The sequence below is a fragment of the Lissotriton helveticus genome, chromosome 2_2 (genome assembly GCF_964261635.1).
Source record: "Lissotriton helveticus chromosome 2_2, aLisHel1.1, whole genome shotgun sequence".
In the NCBI taxonomy this organism is placed as follows: domain Eukaryota; kingdom Metazoa; phylum Chordata; class Amphibia; order Caudata; family Salamandridae; genus Lissotriton; species Lissotriton helveticus.
This window is the reverse complement of record NC_136060.1, coordinates 388,122,080-388,142,365: the sequence shown is the minus strand read 5'-3', so window position 1 is coordinate 388,142,365 and position 20,286 is coordinate 388,122,080. Positions and strand designations below refer to the sequence as shown.

Below are 20,286 nucleotides of genomic sequence, written 5' to 3'. Positions count from 1 at the left end.
TTACAAAAGTAACGCGATCGTACTTTACCTGTAACCTGAATTTCCTCCCATTGAATAACATTGTGAGAATCACCTCAAAGTTTATAAGTGTGAACTTTTAAAACCACTTTATATTCTGGAAAAATCATCACTGTAACTAAAACGTTTTTGCTAATCTGGTTTCAGCTTAGACCCCAGGACTGAATCCAAGATCTAGTCCTGGAACTACCAAAGTAATCCATAAAGAAATCAACTGTACTTTTACTATGAAAACCCATTGAGCTCCATGCTAGAGTGCGTTTCAGAACTGTATTGCTATTAGCTAACCTCAGATTATTGTGTGTACAAACTTATTGCTCCTCTGCAAAGTATTTACTTGAGAGTACTCATATCTCAAAGTATATTTTTATAACAGTTGGTTATAAAAATAAAACCACTATATCTAAGGATATAATAACAATTGGCCTGGAGTTCAGTTCTTGAGTGTGTGAAAACTTTTGCTGATCGAGTGTGTACAACAAATGCTTTACACTGTCCTCTGGTACTGCCTTAGTGCTCGACCAAGTTACCACTTAGGAGAGTAAGGTCAGTTCTGATTTGTACCTCTGTTAAACCTTTGGGGTTTGTGAACTCTATACACACTGTACTGCCTTATTGTCCAGTATATATAGAGCCACCTTCTCACAATACGCCCTTCCTTTCCAGGAGTGACCCCCCTGTCAGCCCGCCCCCACCCCACTGTAATTGCTCGGAAAGGTGAGATAGAGATTGTTCTGGAGCATGAAAAAGATCAGGGATGCTACTCCTGATATTTCCTGATCCCGCAAAAGGACGGGCGATTGAGACCAATCCTAGACCTCAGGATCTTGAATTGTTATCTCAAACAGTAGAAATTCAAGATGTTGACCCCAGCTCAGGTTCTTCTGGTGCTGCAGCAGGAATACTGGATGGTGTTGATCGATTTACAGGATGCGTATTTTCATATTCCCATCTTGAAGTCTCAGTGGGGTCTCAACACACCCAATTTGCTGTCTTTCCATTCGGTCTTACATCCAGGTCTTCACGAAGGTGATGGCGGTGGTAGCACCACATCTGAGAAGGTTGGGGATTCCTGTTTTCCCCCATCTGGGCGACTGGCTGCTCAAAAAAAAGTAGCCAGAGATAGTGCTGCAAGTAACAAAATAGCTGTTGTTCGACTTGGGTTTTTCGATAAATGTACCTAAATCTCACCTGATACCCTCTCAGTGCAAACTGTTAATAGGAGCAGTACTGGACACTACTGTGAGTCATGCTTTCCCGCCTCAGAGGATTCTAATTTTTCAAGATGGAGTGGCTGTTCCAGTCCTGAAGGTCTTATGCCAGCTCGGTCTTTTCGCTTCCTGCATACTGTTGGTCATCCATGCACGCTGCCACACAAGGGCACTCCAGTGTGCCTCGGCAATCAATGGTTTCAACAACCGATCTCGAGGAGTTGCTCAGGATCTCCAGAGACAGTGCAGCGGAGCTGTTGTGTTGGAGTGTTTCGGACAACCGTTCTCAAGGGAAGCCGTTTCAACTACCTTCTCTGGTGGCCACAGTGGTAACGGATGTCTCCACTCTAGGTTGGGGAGCTCATCTGGGGGATCTGTAGGTCAAGGGCCTTTAGTCTCCAGAAGAAAGATTCATGTGAAGCAATCTTCTAGAATTGCGTGTGATACATTTGGCTCTCAAGGCCTTTCATCCCCTCCCTTTGCTATCAGTCAGTTCAGGTGCTGACTGACACCACTACCGTGGTGTGTTACATAAACAAACAGGGAAGAGTAGGGTCGTAGCGTCTCAGCAGAGAGGCTTTGCGACTCTGGTCCTGGGCTCAGGACCATCAGATTTGTGTGATTGCAAATCATCTGGCCAAGGTGCTGAATGTGTGTGCGGACAGTCTCAGTCCGCAGTTTTCCGCCGATCACGAGTGGCGTCTCCATCCGGAGGTGGTCTGTCACATTTTCAGAATGTGGGTGCTTCCTCGGCTGGACCTGTTTGCCACTCATGAGAACGCGCACTGCCCATCATTATGTAGTCTCCAGTATCTGATGCGGGAAGCGTTGCGGACACGTTTCAGCTGGACTGGTGCTCGCATCTTATTTATGGTGTTTCCTCTCATACCTCTTGATTCTTCGAGTTCTGAGGAAGATTCCCCGAGACCGGGCCCAGGTCATATTGATTGTTCCGGACTGGCCAAGAAGGGTGTGATATAAATCCCCTCCTTTACCTCTCATTGCATCCTCCGCTCCGTCTCCCTCTCAGGGCAGACCTCCTCTGGCAGTTGTAGGGGCAGGTTCTAAACCCCCCACCTTCAGAGCCTGCACATTCATGCCTGGAGTTTGAATGGGGCAACTTGAGTTCTTTCTCTCTTCCACCAGATGCAGTGAATGTTATTTTATCAGCTATCATTCCACCAATTCGGTCTATTCTTATAGGTGGGCCAGGTTTGTTAAATGGTGTGGAGAGAGATCAATTGATCCTTTGCAGGTCCGTCTGTCTGATATTCTGAATTTCGCTCTTTCCATGGCTCATCAGGGTTGTGCAGTGGCTACTGTTAAGGGCTACTTGTCTGCCTTTCTTTGTTTACCGGATCATCCCTCTTTGATTAAGTCTCCTATAGTATGAGATTCATTAAGGGTCTTACTAACAAGTTTCCTCCCACTTCATTTATTATGCCTCAGTGGAATTTGGATTTAGTCCTTACTTTCTTGATGGGGTGTCCCTTTGAACCACTGGATAAATGTCAATTGAAATTTCTAGTATTTAAGACAGTTTTTCTAATTGCGATTACTTCTGCCAGGGGTTTATTGAGCTGCAGACCCTTAGCTTTAAGCCTCGTTTTACCTCAATTCATGCGGACAAGATGGTTATTCGGGCCAGAGCTGCTTTCCTGCCTAAGGAAAATGGTAATTATACCATTGAGTTCAAAATAAAATACAAAAACGCCTTAAAAAAATAGCAAGCGCTCTGCAAAGAAACACGTGCAAGCTACGTCGCACTTACTATTTCGAATGCACAGAACTGTTTGCGAACATTGTTTTCAATGGTTAAAAAACTTTCAGGTTCAGATACTCAACCTACGCCCCCGTCTTAGATGATTCACATTGCAATGACCGTGCCGAACAAAGTTAAAAACATTAACTCCACACTGAGCGGCTCTTCGACAGCTATGACTATGCAACAAAGCCTTAATCTCGAGTCTGATAGGACAGAACCCACTAATAAACTGCAATCCCGGTCACTACTAGACATTAACTCATTTACAAAAAATTTGGGCAGCATAAAATCAGGTTCACCTCGGCATCTTTTATCCTCTATGGTTCTGCAACAACTTGATACACCTTCTCTTGAACTAATTATGGGTCTTCTTAATGCCTCTTTACAGTAGGAAATTGTCCCTCCAGAGTGGAAAAACTTTGATTCTTCGCACTTGAAGAAAGCCAACGCTGACCCTGCTCAACTTTCTAATAGGCCCATTTCCCTGCTCCCGATTTACTCTAAAATTCTGGAAAAGCATTTAAACTACCAACTTACACAGTTCGTTGAATCTTCCAAATTTTTACACGATTCTCAGTCCGGTTTCAGAGCCGGTTTCTCAACAGAGACAACTCTGCTGGGCATGACGGAGATGCTGAGACACCGCTTGGATATCGGGGACACAGCAGCCCTCATACTGCTCGATCTGAGCGCTGCTTTTGACACAGTGTCTCACACGGTGTTAATACGATACCTTTAAACCCTCGGCATCTCTGGTTTAGCTCTGAAATGGGGAAACATCCTTTACAACGCAACTTTTACCACACAGTGCCTTTACGACGCAACTTTTACAACGCAAACCATTACAACGCATTGCGCTGGGGGGCGTTCTAGGATAGGAAATAGATTTAATTTACTATCCAACACCTTCCCTACTATCCACGGGGACTGGAGCTGGAATAGTAAATTAAACTATTCACTATCCAGCACCCCAAAGCGCTATGCGTTGTAAAGGCATGCGTTGTAAATACAGCGTTGTAAAGGCATGTGTGGTAAAAGTATGCGTTGTAATGTCATACATCCCTGAAATGGCTGACATCTTTCCTGACCAACCACTCTTTTCAAATTTTTTCCACTGGCGCCACATCCAAACTTTATTCATCTGATTGTGGAGTCCCTCAGGGCTCTATTCTTAGTCCACTGCTTTTTAATGTTTATGTTTAAACACTGGCAACTATTGCAGAAGAGGCCGGGTTATCCCTCTTCTCTTACGCAGATGATACCCAGATCGTCTCTCTCTCTTCTGAGAAGGTGTCCGATCCGTCTGCTCTTCAAGACGGCTTAAGGAAAGTTGCAGCATGGATGCAAACAAACCTGCTTAAACTTAATGGCAACAAGACCGAGGTTCTTGTTTTTGGGAATAACAAAGAACCATGGGGCCCCGTCACTGGCCCATCGAATTGGGTACTGCACCCCAGCCCACTCAACAAGTTCGTAATCTGGGCTTTTTTGTTGATGATCGGCTGTCCATGAGACAGCAAGTAGTAGAAGTTAAACTACCTGCTTTACTGTATTGAAGTGGTTGAGAAAAGTTGTCTGGATGCTCCCTTGTTCCACCCAGAAAACAGTGGTCCTGGCACTTGTGACCTCGAGAATGGACTATGGCAATGTTCTCTATCTAGGGGCCAACAAAGATATAGTGCGGAAGCTACAGGTAGTGCAAAAGGTGGCAGCTAGATTCTTATGCCGAATTTCCAAATTTACCTCCATCACCAGCTACTTACACGATCTCCATTGGTTGATAGTGGAAAGTAGTGTCAAGATTAAAGCGTTGAGCTTCTTATTTAAGATCAAGTTAGGTACTGCTCCTCAGTACTTGCAGGCCCTGGCACAACCCTACTATCCTTCACGACAACTGCGTTCCACTACTCGGGGAACATTTTTAGTTCCCAGGATCAGACTCTCAAGGATGAGAGGCCGCTCCTTTGCCTTTCTCGGTCCTACCTTGTGGAATACTTTGCCTGCATCTCTGTGCCTTGAAACAAATTTTGCAAGTTTTCGCAAGAATTTAAAAACATGGCTATTTAACCAATAATTCCATGCTCTGCTTCCATCCTCTGGCTGGCTCTGGGAAACCCTTTTTGGGTAGCTGTGTGCCTTACAAAAGCAATTTAACATAACAATAGCATAAGGTAGTCACTCCCTTTCACTAGGGCAGTCTATCACTCTACCTACTTTCTATCCCCCCCAACCCCCCCCACCCCCCCCCCCCCCTCCCTTCAAGGAAGAGATGAAACTTCACAGCCTGGGCCCTAAGAGGGCAGTCAGTTTCAACCTGGACAGGACTAAAGACTTTAGGTTGGACAACAACTCTTCATTGGATATGTGGACAATATGAAGGGCAAGGCGGTGCACAATAAAATGCTGTCCAGGTTGATCATTTATTTATTTAAGAAGTTTTCTATAGTGCTGGCCAGACCCGAGGGTATTCTAGCGCTTTACAGGAGGTACATAGCAGGAAATCAACAGGTACAAAAATAAAAAAAGTGACACATCAGCCTAAGAACGTAAAATTAAAGCGCAACGCAATGTAATGCAGGATAGTCAATTACCTTCAGGGTGCTTCGAAGCAGAGCTCGATGACCGCTAGCTGCCCTGAGCTATCCATTCCCTAGGGAGCGGTCGAGGAACAGGGTTTTGAGTTGGCTTTTGAATTCTACAAAGGGAATGGTTCTGATATGAGAGGGAATGGAGTTCCAAATTTTGAGCGCGCTTCCGGTGAAAGATCGGTCCGCAGTTTTTTTTCTTCTGGTTTTTGGTGGTATGAGTAGGAGGGAGTTTGAACTTCTCAGGTTCCTGGTCTGGCCGGCTTTAGTGAGGTTTTTGGACAAGTACTCAGGTTTACCGGTGTGAAGGGCTTTATGGGTGAGGCAGGCTGTTTTGAAGCTAATCCGCATTTCGACTGGAAGCCACTTTAATTCCTTGAGAGCAGGGGAGATATGATCGAATTTCTTGATACCGGTGATCATTCTGGCGGCCGCATGCAACGTTGTTTTTATGGGACCCAGGTGTGGTATTGGAATTCCTGAGAGGACTGTGTTCCCATAATCCAGTCTTGATAGTACCAGAGATTGGGTGGCCTGTTTGAGATCATTGGGCGGAATTGAGGGTTTTATTTTGTTAAGTAGTCTGAGGTTAAGGGAAGCGCTTTTGGCCGAATTCTTAATGTGACTCTTCAAGTTCAGTTTTGAGTCTAGAGTGATGCCTAGAGATTTGACAGTCTGCTAGAGTGAGATTTCCGTTGAGCGCATCACATCAATGGCTTTTAACCATTCGGCAATTTGGGGGTTATCTTCCTTATTCGAGATGAGGGGTCACTCAGTCTTGTCAGGATTTAGTTTCAGGTGGTTGGATGTCAACCAATGTTGGACATCTTTCAGTACATCATTAAGCCTCTGTATGTCTTTAAGAGAGGTAGTTTCCAGATAGATTTGAGTATCATCGGCGTAAAGATGGAAGCGGATGTTGGCTTTTCTGAGAAGTTTGGAGAGAGCTTCCATGTAGATGTTAAAGAGTTGCGGTGATAGCACCGAGCCTTGAGGGACGCCCTTGTTGACTTGCTGGAGGTCGGAAGTGAAGTTTTTGACTTTTATTTTTTGTGTGCGATAATGTAGAAAGGAGGAGAACCATTTGAGGACTACCTCGCCAAGACCAGCTCTTTCTTGGAGAGCCCTTATTAGGAGATTGTGATCTACAGTATCAAATGCTGCCGAGAGGTCAAGGAGAATGAGGAGGCAGCATTGGTCAGAGTCTAGAGATCCAAGGATATCATCGGTGATGTTGAGAATCGCGGTTTCTGTGCTACAGCCTTTTCTGAAACCTGACTGGTGGGGGTCCAGGAGGTTGATTTTGTCTCGGTACTGGCTTAGTTGATGAAGTACGCATTTTTCTAGAGTTTTTGAAAGAAGGGGGAGGTTTGACACAAGTTTAAAATTGTTCAGATCTGTCGTGTCTAGACTGGGGGTTTTTTTCAACAAGGGGGTGACTTGACCCATTTTAAGGCAGTCTGGAACCACTCCGTTTTTTAGGGAGCTATTTATGATTATGTTCCAGAGCGGAGCTAAGGCGTGCTTCAATTTTTTGGTCAGTAGGGGCGGAATGGGGTCTAGGACATCGGCTGAGGGTTTGGAGGTGGAGATCAAGGTGACTATCTCAGTTTCTAGGATGGGACGGAAACTGAGCCATGAGTTGGGAGAGGAACCAGGAGAGAGATCAGGCGACCCAGCCGCGATGCTTTTCGTGGGGTGTGTTGTTGACGTCTAGTGAGAGTTCGATTTTGGAGATCTTGTCATTTAAAAAATTGGCAACATTTTCATATAGTTCTTTGGACGCCTGTACAGAGGAGGACACGGGCTTGGAGATTTGTTGTCTGATGATGCTATAGAGCTCCTTGGGTCTGTTTTTGGCACTGTCCAGCGCCTAGCGGAAAAAGCTGGATTTCTTGTTTTTGATGTGTTTGTTATATTTATTACTGGCTGATTTGAGTTGATCGCGGAGGATGGAGGTGGGTTTATTTCTCCACTTTCTCTCTTTGGCTCTTAAAATTCTCCTTTCGGAGTTGAGTTTGGGATTTAACCATGATCTGCATGGGATGGCTCTACTCTTTTTGAGCTTTAGGGGAGCTATTTTGTCAAGCATGGACATTAGGTTTGCGTTGTAACATTCAGTGAGGTCATCAGTTGAGGTGGTCATTGGTGTCGGTGAGAAGTGAGCTTAACTGTTCTTCAAGGACTCCCATGGGGACCTGAGAGAAGTATCTCAGCCATTTGGGGGGATCTTGCAAAGGTGATTGAGAGAGAGTTAGTTGGTTGATATGAAATAATATCATGTGGTGATCTGACCAGTCGACTGGGAGAATGTGATTGATGGTAATGGTGTTTGTTTGAGCGATGATGGCATCCAGGATGGCTCCTTTGTAGTGCGTCTCCTCTGTGCAGCACTGGGTTAGATTGTTATCACAGAGGAGACTGAATAGAGATTGGATTAGCGAGTTGTTGGTCTCATTCCACCGTAGGTTCAGGTTGCCTAGAATTAGATTATTGATACCTTGGCCAAGAAGCAGCCTCCTGAAGGTATTAAAGGTCATTCCACCAGAGCAAAGTCTTCTTCTTTGGCTAGAGGTATCCCTGTTGTAGACATCTGCAAGGCGGCAACTTGGGCCTCCCACCACGCTTTTGCGAAGCATTACTGCTTAAACTCGGAGGTGAGGAGGGACGGTCACTTTGCACGTTTTGTGCTGCATGATTTTTTGATATAGGTAGGCGGGCATCCTCCGAGAGCGGGACTGTTGGGGATTCAATTCAAAAGGTGCGGAATCGACAGGCAGATGCTTCAATCTGAAGAACAAGTTACTTACCTTTGGTAACGCCTTTTCTTGTTGATCCAGTATCTGCCTGTGGATTCCTCACTGAAACACCCGCCTCGCCGTTGCCTGCCTGTTTATTTATTTAGAAAGTTTTATATATCACAAATTTAACCACCAAGGGTATCGGAGCGCTTTACAGATTGTGCATCGCAGGGGAATAATACAGCTTGTGCATTACAGGGTATAGGCATAAAAGAAGAAAAGAACCAAGCGACAAGATCAGAGAGTCCCAATCTCGTGAGGGAAAAGCAAACACATAGTCGGGCAAAAATCAAAGTCTAGAAATGCGTGACCCACTCTTGGACCAGGTGGCTGGACAAGACACAACGGGTATGAACCCAGAGTTGGATGACCGTGGTAGGATAACGCAGCAATTTTTCATCCGGAGCCTTTTCTAGAATTTATGAGGTTTAAGCAAGAGGGTGCTGGTGCTTCTGGAGGCTCTAAACCACACAAGAGTTCGAGTTTCTGCGCGAGGTACAGGTCTTGAAGTGGATGGCTTTGTGAGCCATGTATGCACTTTTTAGCTGTATCCGAGCTTCATATGTAAGCCAATTCAGTTCCCGCAATTCCAGAGAGATGTGGTGGTATTTTTCGTGCCAGTTAGGAGCCTAGCAGCGGAATTGAGGGCAGCCCTAAGAGGAGCTGTCGTCCTTCTAGGCAGGCCGCAAAGCTTTGCACTACCATAATCCAGCTTTGAGATCACTAATGCTTGTACTGCAACTTAAGGGCATGAGCAGGGAGGAAGGGTTTGAGTTTCCTAAGTAAGCGGAGTTGGAAATTCGCTCCTTTGGTGAGGGAACTAATGTGCTTCTGCATGTTCAGGCTTTTGACAAGAATGATACCCAGAGAGGACGCTGAGTCCACGAGGTGCGGTCTGCAGTTAAGAGCAGTTAGCTGGTTTAACCATTGTTCCATGAAGAGTGATTGGTTGTGGGGTGAGATCAGTAGGAATTCTGTTTTAAGCGCATTACGCTTGTGGTGATTGCGTGTCAGCCAGCTTTGTGTTTCAAGCAGGACGGAGTTGAGGGACTGAAGGTCTTCAGGTATAGTTGGGTATCCTCCGCATACACATGATCACTAATGCTGGATGATTGTAGAATTTCTGTCAGAGGTTCCATGAACAGGTTAAAGAGCGTGAGGGACAATGCTGAACCTTGAGGAACCCCCAAGGTGACTCCTGTAGGGTGGGACAGGGATTGGTCCACCTTGAAACTTTGGGATCTGTTCTGAAGGCACGAAGAGAACTAGCTTAATACCGGGCCAGACAGCTCCATCCTGTGTTTCAGGAGGTCAATTAGGTGATAATTTTTGACCGAGTCAAATGCTGACAAAGAGTCTAGAAGAATCAATATGCACGACTCCTTGTGATCCAGCATTTTAAGATCATCATCCACGATGTGCGTTCGTGCCGACTCTGTGCTGTGACCTGGGCGGAAACCTGATTGGCATTGGTCCAGGAGTTGGAAATGTTCGATATGATGACAAAGTTGAGTGAGCACACATTTCTCCAAGAGTTTTGCCATGGTGGGGATGTTAGTGATTGGGCGAAAATTGAGAAGGTCCGTGGGATCCGCATTTAGTTTCTTAAGGATCGGGTTAACCTGACCTGATTTAAGGCAATCAGGAATACCTTCTTGCATAAGAGAAGCATTGACTATTGTCGTCCAGAGTGGTAGTAAGGTGTATCTCATGGTTCGATGGCAGGGTCGTTGTAGTGATTGAAAAGTTTAAAAGTCAACAACAATATACGAATAGTGGGTTCATCCACGGTTTCGAACATGCTCCAAGATGCATTGTTTTTGGGGCGCAACGACGGAGTATGTTCAGTGATACTCAACTCTGAGGGGCATAAAGTGTTCAGCGGACTACTCGAGTGTTGATCCTTGGCCGAGCGTAGATCATTTTAAACTAAAAAAATTAATTGGCATGATATTCATGTACTTTATGGTTATTCGAAATATGATGCTCGTCACTAGGAAATTTCTCTATTTTAGAATTTCTAGTTACTTTTCTTCTCTAAATCGTATTCGGTGTGTACTTGTGGCTATGTGGTATACTGTGTATACTTGTGAAATGTTGTTGGTTCACCTATTCGCCTCAAAGGCACAGAAAAAATAGGTGGAACTGATGTCCGCACGCCGATGAGGTCTTCTTATAGCTCAGATGATGTTGCGTGGGGTCACGAGCGGAGCCGTTTCATTGTGACATCCTCGTCGACTTGGCAGAGCTATGGAGAAAAGCTTCCATGGAATGCTGCGCCAGGGTTAATTCAAAAGGTGTGGAATCCACAGGCATATACTGTATCCACCTGAAAAAGCGTTACCGAAGGTAAGTAACTTGTTCATCTTCGGCACAACTGTACTGTGAGTTGTTTTTAGAGAAAATTTTTAAAATTTCTGAACTAGGGAGATCATTTGGTTTGACTATCAACATGGCTGAAAAACAAAAGATCTCCTCTTAAACCGGTTTATCTTGTGGCAGCAAGAACATTTACACTGATCCACACTGTGTATTTGTTGTCTTTATCCTAAACATAAGTCAGCAGAATGTAAGATTTAAAGTCTTTCTCAACCAAGACTCTTAAGGACATCAAAATGCGCCTGACATTAATTCTGATCAGTATTTTCCTCCTCCTAAAGGAAATGCCCCCTCTTCAGGGGAAGATTCTGTGAGGAGTTCACCCTCTAAGCACTACCATTGAGGCAGCGCACAAGAGGAACACTTGTATAGTTTCCGGAGCATGATTTATTCGGTACAGTGCTTGCAGATGACAAACGAGAGTCTAAGCACCACAGAGATTCAACTGGTGGAAACAAATCTTCAAAGAAAACCTTGTCTCCAACTTCAACCTCATCATCGACAAAGATACAATCGACGACTAGCAGTCCTGTTGTCTCAGTCACACTCGACTGCATCACTGTTGAGAACCACACAGTCCATAAAAGACATGGGAGGAAATGTTTTTTCACCTTTAAGGGTGACACATTTACCTCCAGTGCAGTTATTGCAGTGAGATCAAGATGAGGTAGTGATTAGGCCACGCTGACAACCCAACACAACTGGATGTGCGATATTTCCAAAATTCTAGAGAGAAAGCAATGGATGATGAGTCCTACAGTGAATGTGTATCAGGAGTACATTTCTGGGAGTACTTGAACTAATTTAGAACCAAATCAATCCAAGTATTCTAGAGAACCAGAGGTGGTCCAATTGCCAACTTTGTAACAAATGATGGATACTTGTAATAAGTTATTATGCAGCAACCAACTACCAATTGTTAGAAATGCGGTTTCTGGTTGGCTAGGGTATGCCAGGCAGAGCCCACCTCTCTAGTCAGGGCAAGTAAGTTAAACACCTGGTGCAGAGCAGGCAGTCTTATCATAAGAGGCAATGTGTAAAGCGTTTGGGCTACACTCAGACCAGTAACCCAATAAATACACCACAAAAGAGACTCCACATGGTATTCTATAAAAATATAGTGTACTTTTCCCCCGGCTATAACAGTCTTTATAAGAAGGCGGCAAACATGAAGACTTCTTTCGTATCACCCTCCTGCCCACCACCCACAGCCCTTTGCACTCCTGCCCCTCCCAGACCTACCTAATGTCAGCCGTAGCATGGACATTTTTTTTGGGGGGGATTTTGTAAAGCGCAGATAGCTGCCCAGGGGCGTCGCAGCGCTGAATGCTAACAAGTGTTCTCAGTAGGGCTAAAATGCAAAAGAAAAAAACACACTATTTATTGAACAGAAAAGTTTTCAGATGTTTCCTAAAAGAAGTAAAGTCCGAGTTGGACCTAAGGTGAAAAGGTAAACTGTTCCACAATATGGCCGCATTCAGGGAGAAGGAACGACCTCCTGATCTAGACCGTTTGACCTTTGCATCCATGTGCATCCATGCCAGAGGCATGCCTTTCTGTGCCTAGCACCAGGAACTCTGGTCCTCTCTTTATTCACCACTCCTCTGCTGAGCCCTTCACACTCTCAATCCCAGCCGCAGTGCTTTCACATTGCTCAAAACAGCGCGAAGGAACGTTTATATGCGCCTCCTGCAAGTTCTCGTGCACCCTTCCACAACCTTCACCAATCATCCCACTCGCTCACAATCAAATATACCAGTCGCCTGCTCTCACTCAGACTAACCCCATCCATGCAACCCAACACACTTGCATGCATTCTCCTCAACACCTACTCCCTCACTAAATACGCCACAGAGATATGGGACCTACTTCACGACCACGATCTGGTCCTGCTCTTTCTTAAAGAAATATGGCTCAACCCAACCTCTGACCAGACCTCGCAACAGGGAACCCTGCTGGCTACAAGATTATCAGACAAGACTGTCTGCACAAGCCCAAAGGTGGAGTTACAATCCGATTCAAAGACACCCATCCACATACACTGATACCCTCACCAGCTACGACTCACATTCAAGATGCACATCACAGCCAGCTACTCCCTGGGTGGAACTCTCGAATTCTGATCACCAGGATCCCACACAAATTTCACTGGCTACATCAGACTTTGTCACACCCCTCATTAATGCCAGCACATTAATCTTCATCGGAGACCTTAATTCATTTTCACCTAAAAGATCACTCCAACTAAAACTCTACACCTTTCTAGAAAACCTCAAACTCACCCAGCATGTTTCTGAAATACACCCACACAGCCGGAAACCTAGTGGACCCGATGTACTCCTCAATCCTCAATATCCTGGTTGCCAAACTAGCAACTGTGACCTGGACATACCATGCCCTCATAAGTTTCAGCATACTCATCCCGCACTACAACAGACCTGCACCACTGGAACTGCCCACCACAGCTGGAAAAACATCACAGAAGAGGGCTGGGCCTGCGCTCTCCTTGCGTGTGAACACGCCACCATCAAGTTGCTGAAAGGCATCCAGAACCTCAGTACCTGGATCACTGCATGCGTTGACACACTGTCATCCCTCAAGCGCAACCCAGTGGCAGCCCGGCCACAGGTCAGCTGGTACACAGAGAAACTCAGGCTAATGAAACTGCACTTTAATCTACTGGTGTGTAAATCAAGACACCACAGATAAGTCCTCTTAAAATCCACCTTAAAACGCTTCCAGATTATATTGTTTGGATGAATGGGTATATTCATGCTGGTTTAGTTGTATGCATGAAGTAACAGATGGCCTGATAGCTGTGGGCAGTTAGATGCATTGTTGTGGTTACTTATTTGGATGGGTACAGGTTTGGTTCGATGAATGAATGCTTGGTCTGGATGTACCAATGCATGTCTTGGCTGAGGGAAGTGCTCAATTTGTGTGGGTTTCTTTTCTTTAAATACCAATGTTCAAATTTTATCAGAGGATGCATTTCACATCCACTGCAGCCCAATCAATGCAAAATGCCACATACCCACCTGCCGGGTATCCCAGTGTTACTTTTTATACAGAGTCCTATTTTCTTTTATTTGTTGTACTGTACCTATATTCAAGAAAGAAATTACAGAAACAAGAAAGTAAATGTAGAGGCAAGGCCTATGTGAAAGGAAATTAGATGACGATAGACACTAGTTTCATAATTTCTTCTGTATCCAATATAACTGAAAAGTCAATGTGTCAGACAATTTAAACTCTTCTTTGGTTTATTAGCTGAAAATAAATGTTCATTTAATTGACATGCTTTCTAAAGACCATTGCATTTTTATGCTTACACTATCAACGTCCGATCACATATCTTCTATGGCCTGAGGAACTCCTATTTAGCTGCTCCATCTCCACTTGATGGGGGTATTAATTGCTTTTTAGGTCTCGTGACCTTGCAATGCGCGCAAGCGCATTGAGGGAGCGAGAATTCAAGTGCTCAAAATAATCGTGAAACCAAGGGTTTCGTTCGTGCGGTTTTCTTAAAGTTCACGTGAATCACGTGAGCAAACAAGCACACGCATTCACGGCCGCACAGCACATCAAAGGGCTTCGCCCAGCGTGCGCTCTGCGGCTTCTCCTCCCCTAACACGCTGGCATTCACGGCCGCACAGCACATCCCAGCGTGTGCTGTGCGGCTTCTCCCCTAATTATTCATGGCTGGCCGGTGGCCGGCCGTACTTTCAGTACACCTTTTGCTCAGGACATTGCTTTTTTTTTTATTATTTGCAGTGCCTTTAGAAATTTGTAAACTTGCTTGCTTGTTGCTTTCACATCATGCGCTTACAACGCTCGACTTTCATTTAACATGTTAGGTTTAAAAGCTGCAATAAATACGTGCACGTTCGCTTTGCTGCCTTGTCACATCCTGCGCTTACAGCGCTCGGCTTTCATTTAACATGTTAGGTTTAAAAGCTGCAATAAATACGTGCACGTTCGCTTTGCTGCCTTGTCACATCCTGCGCTTACAGCGCTCGGCTTTCATTTAACATGTTAGGTTTAAAACCTGCAATAAATACGTGCACGTTCGCTTTGCTGCCTTGCTCCCTCGCCCCCGCTCGGTGCGCGCGCACCACTGGTTTCGAATCCGTGCATTTATCTTTTTCGACTTTCGTATTAAATAATCAATGCGCAACAGCGACTGAAATTCTCTTTTTGTTTTGTTTCCTGCGTTGGCTCGTGTTCTGATGCACATGTTTTTGCCCTACGCATTCATTCAACAGATGGGAGTTTGTTTGCAGGCAGTTACCAGCAGCAATGTGTTTTAATTTGTATGCTATGAAAGTCCGCTTGCACGTCATGCTTTTGTAATGTAAGCATATGTTTTTCCGCTTTGAAACAGTTTTTTATTTTTTAACGGAGCCATGTTGGTTAATTGTTTTTCGAATTACTTTTCGGTCAGCTAGATTGTAATACCTGCTGACGTCAAGATCCCTTGCTTCTCACATAGAATTGTGTGATAGGCCCTCCGTGTTATCCAGCACAGACGAATAGTGCACTGCTCTTGAACCGTCGATGTTCTCCAGCACAGCTAGACCGGCAGGTCTTCTGAGCCATGATTGTTTCTATACATTGCGGGACGCCTATACAAGGGAAGCTATCTCTTCAGACAAATTATTCAGATGATTTTAGGGACAGTGTAAGACTGACCAGAGTCAAACTACCTCCCCTGCGTGACTGCTGCTGTTCCCCACCCCTGATTACACACCATGGGCCATTCTCACCATACTCCATTCTCGCCATACTCCATTCTCGCCATACTCCATTCTCGCCATACTCCATTCTCGCCATACTCCATTCTCGCCATACTCCATTCTCGCCATACTCCATTCTCGCCATACTCCATTCTCGCCATACTCCATTCTCGCCATACTCCATTCTCGCCATACTCCATTCTCGCCATACTCCATTCTCGCCATACTCCATTCTCACTATACTCCATTCTCACCATCCTCGCCATACTCCATCCTCGCCATACTCCATTCTCACCATACTCCATTCTCACCATACTCCATTCTCACCATACTCCATTCTCGCCATACTCCAGCTCCTATAAAATCAGGCCAGGGTGAAATTCTGATCACACCACTGAAGTTAGCCAAATTCCCATTACTTGATTTGGTGTACTTTTTTAAGTAACACAGCACCTCATATGGATAGATTGAAACCCTTAGGATGGTATTACTTGACATATTTGTCCACAGGCTCGTTCGCTTAAAAAATATCCCCTTAGATACTGTTAAGCATAATGTTGCAATGTAGTCCGGGCCATTACTACAGTTTCTGTGTTAAATATTAAGGGACACCACCACATCACTCAGGGACACCATCACACCACTCAGCAAAACCACCGCACCAATCAGGGACACCACCACATCAATCAGGGATACCACCACATCAATCAGGGACACCACCACATCAATCAGGGACACCACCACATCACTCAGGGACACCACCACATCATCACTCAGGGACACCTGAGTTGCCAATAGGTCTTGCAGTAGGAAAGTCGGAGCTATTGGTTTTGTAAATGACAAAGCCCTTTATGTTTTTAAAATGAAAACAAAAATAAAAGGCATTGTTATTTGCAATTGTAATAGCTCCAACTTTCCTACTGCGAGACCTATTGGCAACGCCAGTGCTTGTTGCTTGTGGCGCTGCACAGCGATTGGCTGCTCTTCTGGTCTCTACTGTTTTGGCAAGTAGGTGGCAAATCTCTATGCTGCGGACTACCGAAAGAGGAGTATACAGGTGGCAAGCGCCCCCACCCCAGGCAGAAAGTGACATCATACACCTGGGATCAATGAGGAGGCGTAATTTCGCGCTGGTTATGGCTACCTTACTAAACCAGGTGGCCACTGACCAAATACTACCCCTGGGCAGTGAGGAAACTCTAATGGGCTGTCCCCTTTAGTGTCCCCCTGCGGGTGATGGGGCAATCCTCCGAATCAGCGGATCTGACGAGGGACTAATGGAGAGGTTGAGGGCTACTATGTAAAATGTACACATCTGTGATATGACTTGGGACGATACAAAAACCCGGGAGACAGTTCAGGGAACAAGTGCCAGAAGGGAATGTACATAAATAAGCTGGTGGTGGAAGAGGGCTTGCCCAAAGCCTTTCTCTGGATTGTATGATGTGTGCTGACGAGATTTTTAAAGCAGTCAGACCTAAATGCGTGCGAAAGGAGGGAAGTAAAAGGCTTAATTTGCCCATTAATTGTGGTCAAAACATACCCACATATTTACTAGTATGTGTTAAGATAGTGTCTCTAATTTATTGTATAATAATTTAGTGGGACAATGACTTGAAATGACCCTACTCTCTCCCTTCACAAGCATTTTCTATTTGTTTTTTAAATAAGGCAGTTTGATTATGTGCTTTCAAGCAAGTACTGCTCATGACTGCTTTTGTGCTGAGCCATGCTTATTATCTTCTTTAATGCAGTGGACGAACCGTTCCCATTTACTCGTTACCTCTGTCTTGTGGACGTGAATGGTTCATCCTCCTCCTTTAAGCAGAACATCCTTCTGGTGGAAGAAAGATTTTCTTTAAAAACAAAAAAACTGAAAAGTCAAGTCTGGACACCATGGAAGAGTTTACTCTCGTGACCAGATGCATTTAATGTGTGACAGTCTGCATGCACAGCACATACATCAAGGGAAGAGTTTCCGCACGTGTCCAAAGTCTTTTGTTTTATTATTATAATTTTTTTAAAATGACAGGCTGCACAGCGAAGAAAGCCCACTTATCCCTGCCCCCTAAACACCGCACCAGCCTGTAGTAAAACCTTGCACTATCTAGATGAATATCCGTTGCTGAAATCTGAATTTGTCTGGTTTACAAAATGTATGTAACCATACAAATGGCATGTAGGTAAAACGCATAGATAGAAAGATTGACTGCCACATACACACTGAATATTTTTCAACTCTACTTGTTCCTTAAAGATGGTGTCTCTAGCACAGCAAATGTTTTGTTGATGCATCTTTTAGAAAAATAAAAACCTATACCTTTGCAGCACTTTTTCCCCACTTTGCAAGGAAAAGAAAGTTGCTGTATTTTGGCTTTTTCCATGGTTCCCTCCAGGGAAATCCACAAACCCTGAATACCTTCAGATTATATTGGGGGGACGCAAATTTGGCCTGGATGCATTCTGTGGGAAAAAAGTTGTAAAGGCTTGGGCACGAAGCGCCACAGGCATCAAAAAAGGTCTTACGACTGGGGCAGGAAAAACTCTCCACGGGTAAAGGGGTTAATGGGCACTCTGTTTTGGGAGTAGTTGTTTGACTTGTATACTTTTCACTGCAAAGTAGAACTCTATTATTGCTACTGCATGCTTAGTTATGCACTTAAATATGGCATTGTCACTAAAGCGGAGACTCTTAAGCCGAGGTAGCTATATGCACATTGGTTGTGGGCATTTTAGTCAATTTACATTCTTGAAAGTATGCTTTTTTCATGTACGTGTGTTTTGTTAACAGGTGATCAATGAACACCCAGACAGCACCAACGAAGAGATTGAGGAATTGCTGGAATCTCAGTGGACCATGCTAAGTCCAAAACAGAAAGCACGTTATAACACAAAGTTTGGTATTGTGGCCTCTCCTAAAAAAGACGAAGATTCTGGTAAACATGAGAGCATTGTGCTGTAAACTTGATTTGGTCCTTGGTGTCCACGCACATTTGTCTTTTGCTTTTACACCTCTTATGCATTGGAGTGCAGTAGTTAATCTCCATTATTTACGGCGAGTACCCTGTTGATATGACTTAAAACTGTAGGTTGGTGTGCTTGTTTGTTTGGGTGTTTTTTTGTTGTTGTCCTTTTTGGAAATTAAACAAAAAGTGGATCCTGTTAATTTAAATATTCGCTGTGTGAAAGGTTGGTATTTTATCAATTAACTTTTTTCCATTTGTCATCTTTTGTCTGCAGATTAACATAACACGCGTGATAATTCCATGCAGCCGGTATTTTGCTTGTCCGATAATGAACCGCTTAAATGGAAGTTTGCTACATGGATTCAATTACCACACAAAACCCCCTACACCTCAACTCACATTTCCTGCGCTCACCTTTCTCATCTCGATAGTCTCTGACCGTTTACCGTTCCCCTTTCTCTTGTTCTCTTCTCATGCTTTGTGCCCTTCCCACTTATAGGATTTGTCTGTTTTTTCCACAGTGTGAATCAAACCCTTTGACCAAAAATTACTTACTTTGGAAATTGGAGAACCACAACATGCAGAATGATCTACATGCAAGTATTTTTGGGGTGTCACAGGAAAGCATGGCTTCATCTGGGCATTAATTTTCACTCTTGTCATGCTAAAGAAAATTCTACGTTTCACTAATTAGCCAACTGTACAATTCTGTCAGTTTCCCAGCTGCAATTGCAATCCCCATAATGGAATCCTGACGTTCATCACATAAAAATATCTCCGGATCTGCTGGATCCTTCAGTACGCAGTTTAAAGATCTGAAAACAGTTTAAATAAAAATAAGATTTTAGGAGGCAACGTTTTCGACCTTTTTCTACATTGCATAATCCATTTACATCGCAATAGTCACAATTTGGCGATGTTGACTTAAGCCACCCCAGATGGTTTCCAAAATAATTTGGGTGACCCAACCTCAAACAGATCCCTATTCAGTGAGCCCGGAAAAACTTGACTGACACTCTGCTGATTGTGACTTACAGCTTATACGTGGTTTTTAAGTAGGTCTAATATCTAAAACAAAAAAGACATTCTCAATACTCACAGGAGATGTCTGTGCTGTAAGGCCCTTACTTTGGCTTCGATGTCTGATTTGGGTCTTGAGCAGATGCTTCCTGATTCCCAGGCCATTGGCCGTTCCACAAATTACAGCCTTTAGTAGGCCATGCCGCAACTCTTTAGGTTGTTTCCGAATCCCACTGATGCTCCCCTGGGCCCCACGGATCCACATACTGACTGACTCTGGATGAGCTTAGCCTGTTTCACCTCTGGTCTTGTCTTCAACTTCATTGCAGCTCCGAGCCCCTGTTATTTCTGTATTGCTTTGAAGGCCCTGGTTATTGGATCCAACTTCAGCTCCGAGTTTAGAGACGACATGAGCAATGGGCACCCTGTGTTGTGCCACTCTAGTAACAAAGCCCAGCCTCAGTTTCACACCGTCTGTCATCCTCTTCCCTTACCTCGTTGGTGTCCGTATCTTTAGAGATTGAGGCCCCTTTTTGCCATGTTTGAATTTCTCGTCTCCAGTTGTGTCTTTGGTGGGAGGGGAGGGAGTGTTTTTTTTTTTTGGATGCTCGAAAGGCTAACTTATTATATCTGATAGAGACTACTAGCCTCAGAATCCTTAACGTAGAATTATCCCCAGACGTGAGACTGGATCCGGAAAAATCTTTGCCCAGCATCCCTGCGCCGGGGTGACGACATCATGCGACTCCGCCCTGACGTCCGCGTACGTGACGTCAGCGAGGTCACATAAGTCCCAACCCGGCGT

At 44.6% G+C, this 20,286-nt stretch overlaps 1 protein-coding gene across 1 annotated transcript in view; it reads left to right on the top strand.

Moving 5' to 3' along the window:
- NSD2 (nuclear receptor binding SET domain protein 2) overlaps positions 1 to 20,286 on the top strand; it is a 1,080,265-nt gene that overhangs the window by 175,285 nt on the left and 884,694 nt on the right. The window contains exon 6 of the mRNA XM_078678610.1: positions 18,287 to 18,431. Within this exon, the coding sequence (XP_078534736.1) occupies positions 18,287 to 18,431 (145 nt within the window). The remainder of the gene's footprint in view (positions 1 to 18,286; positions 18,432 to 20,286) is intronic.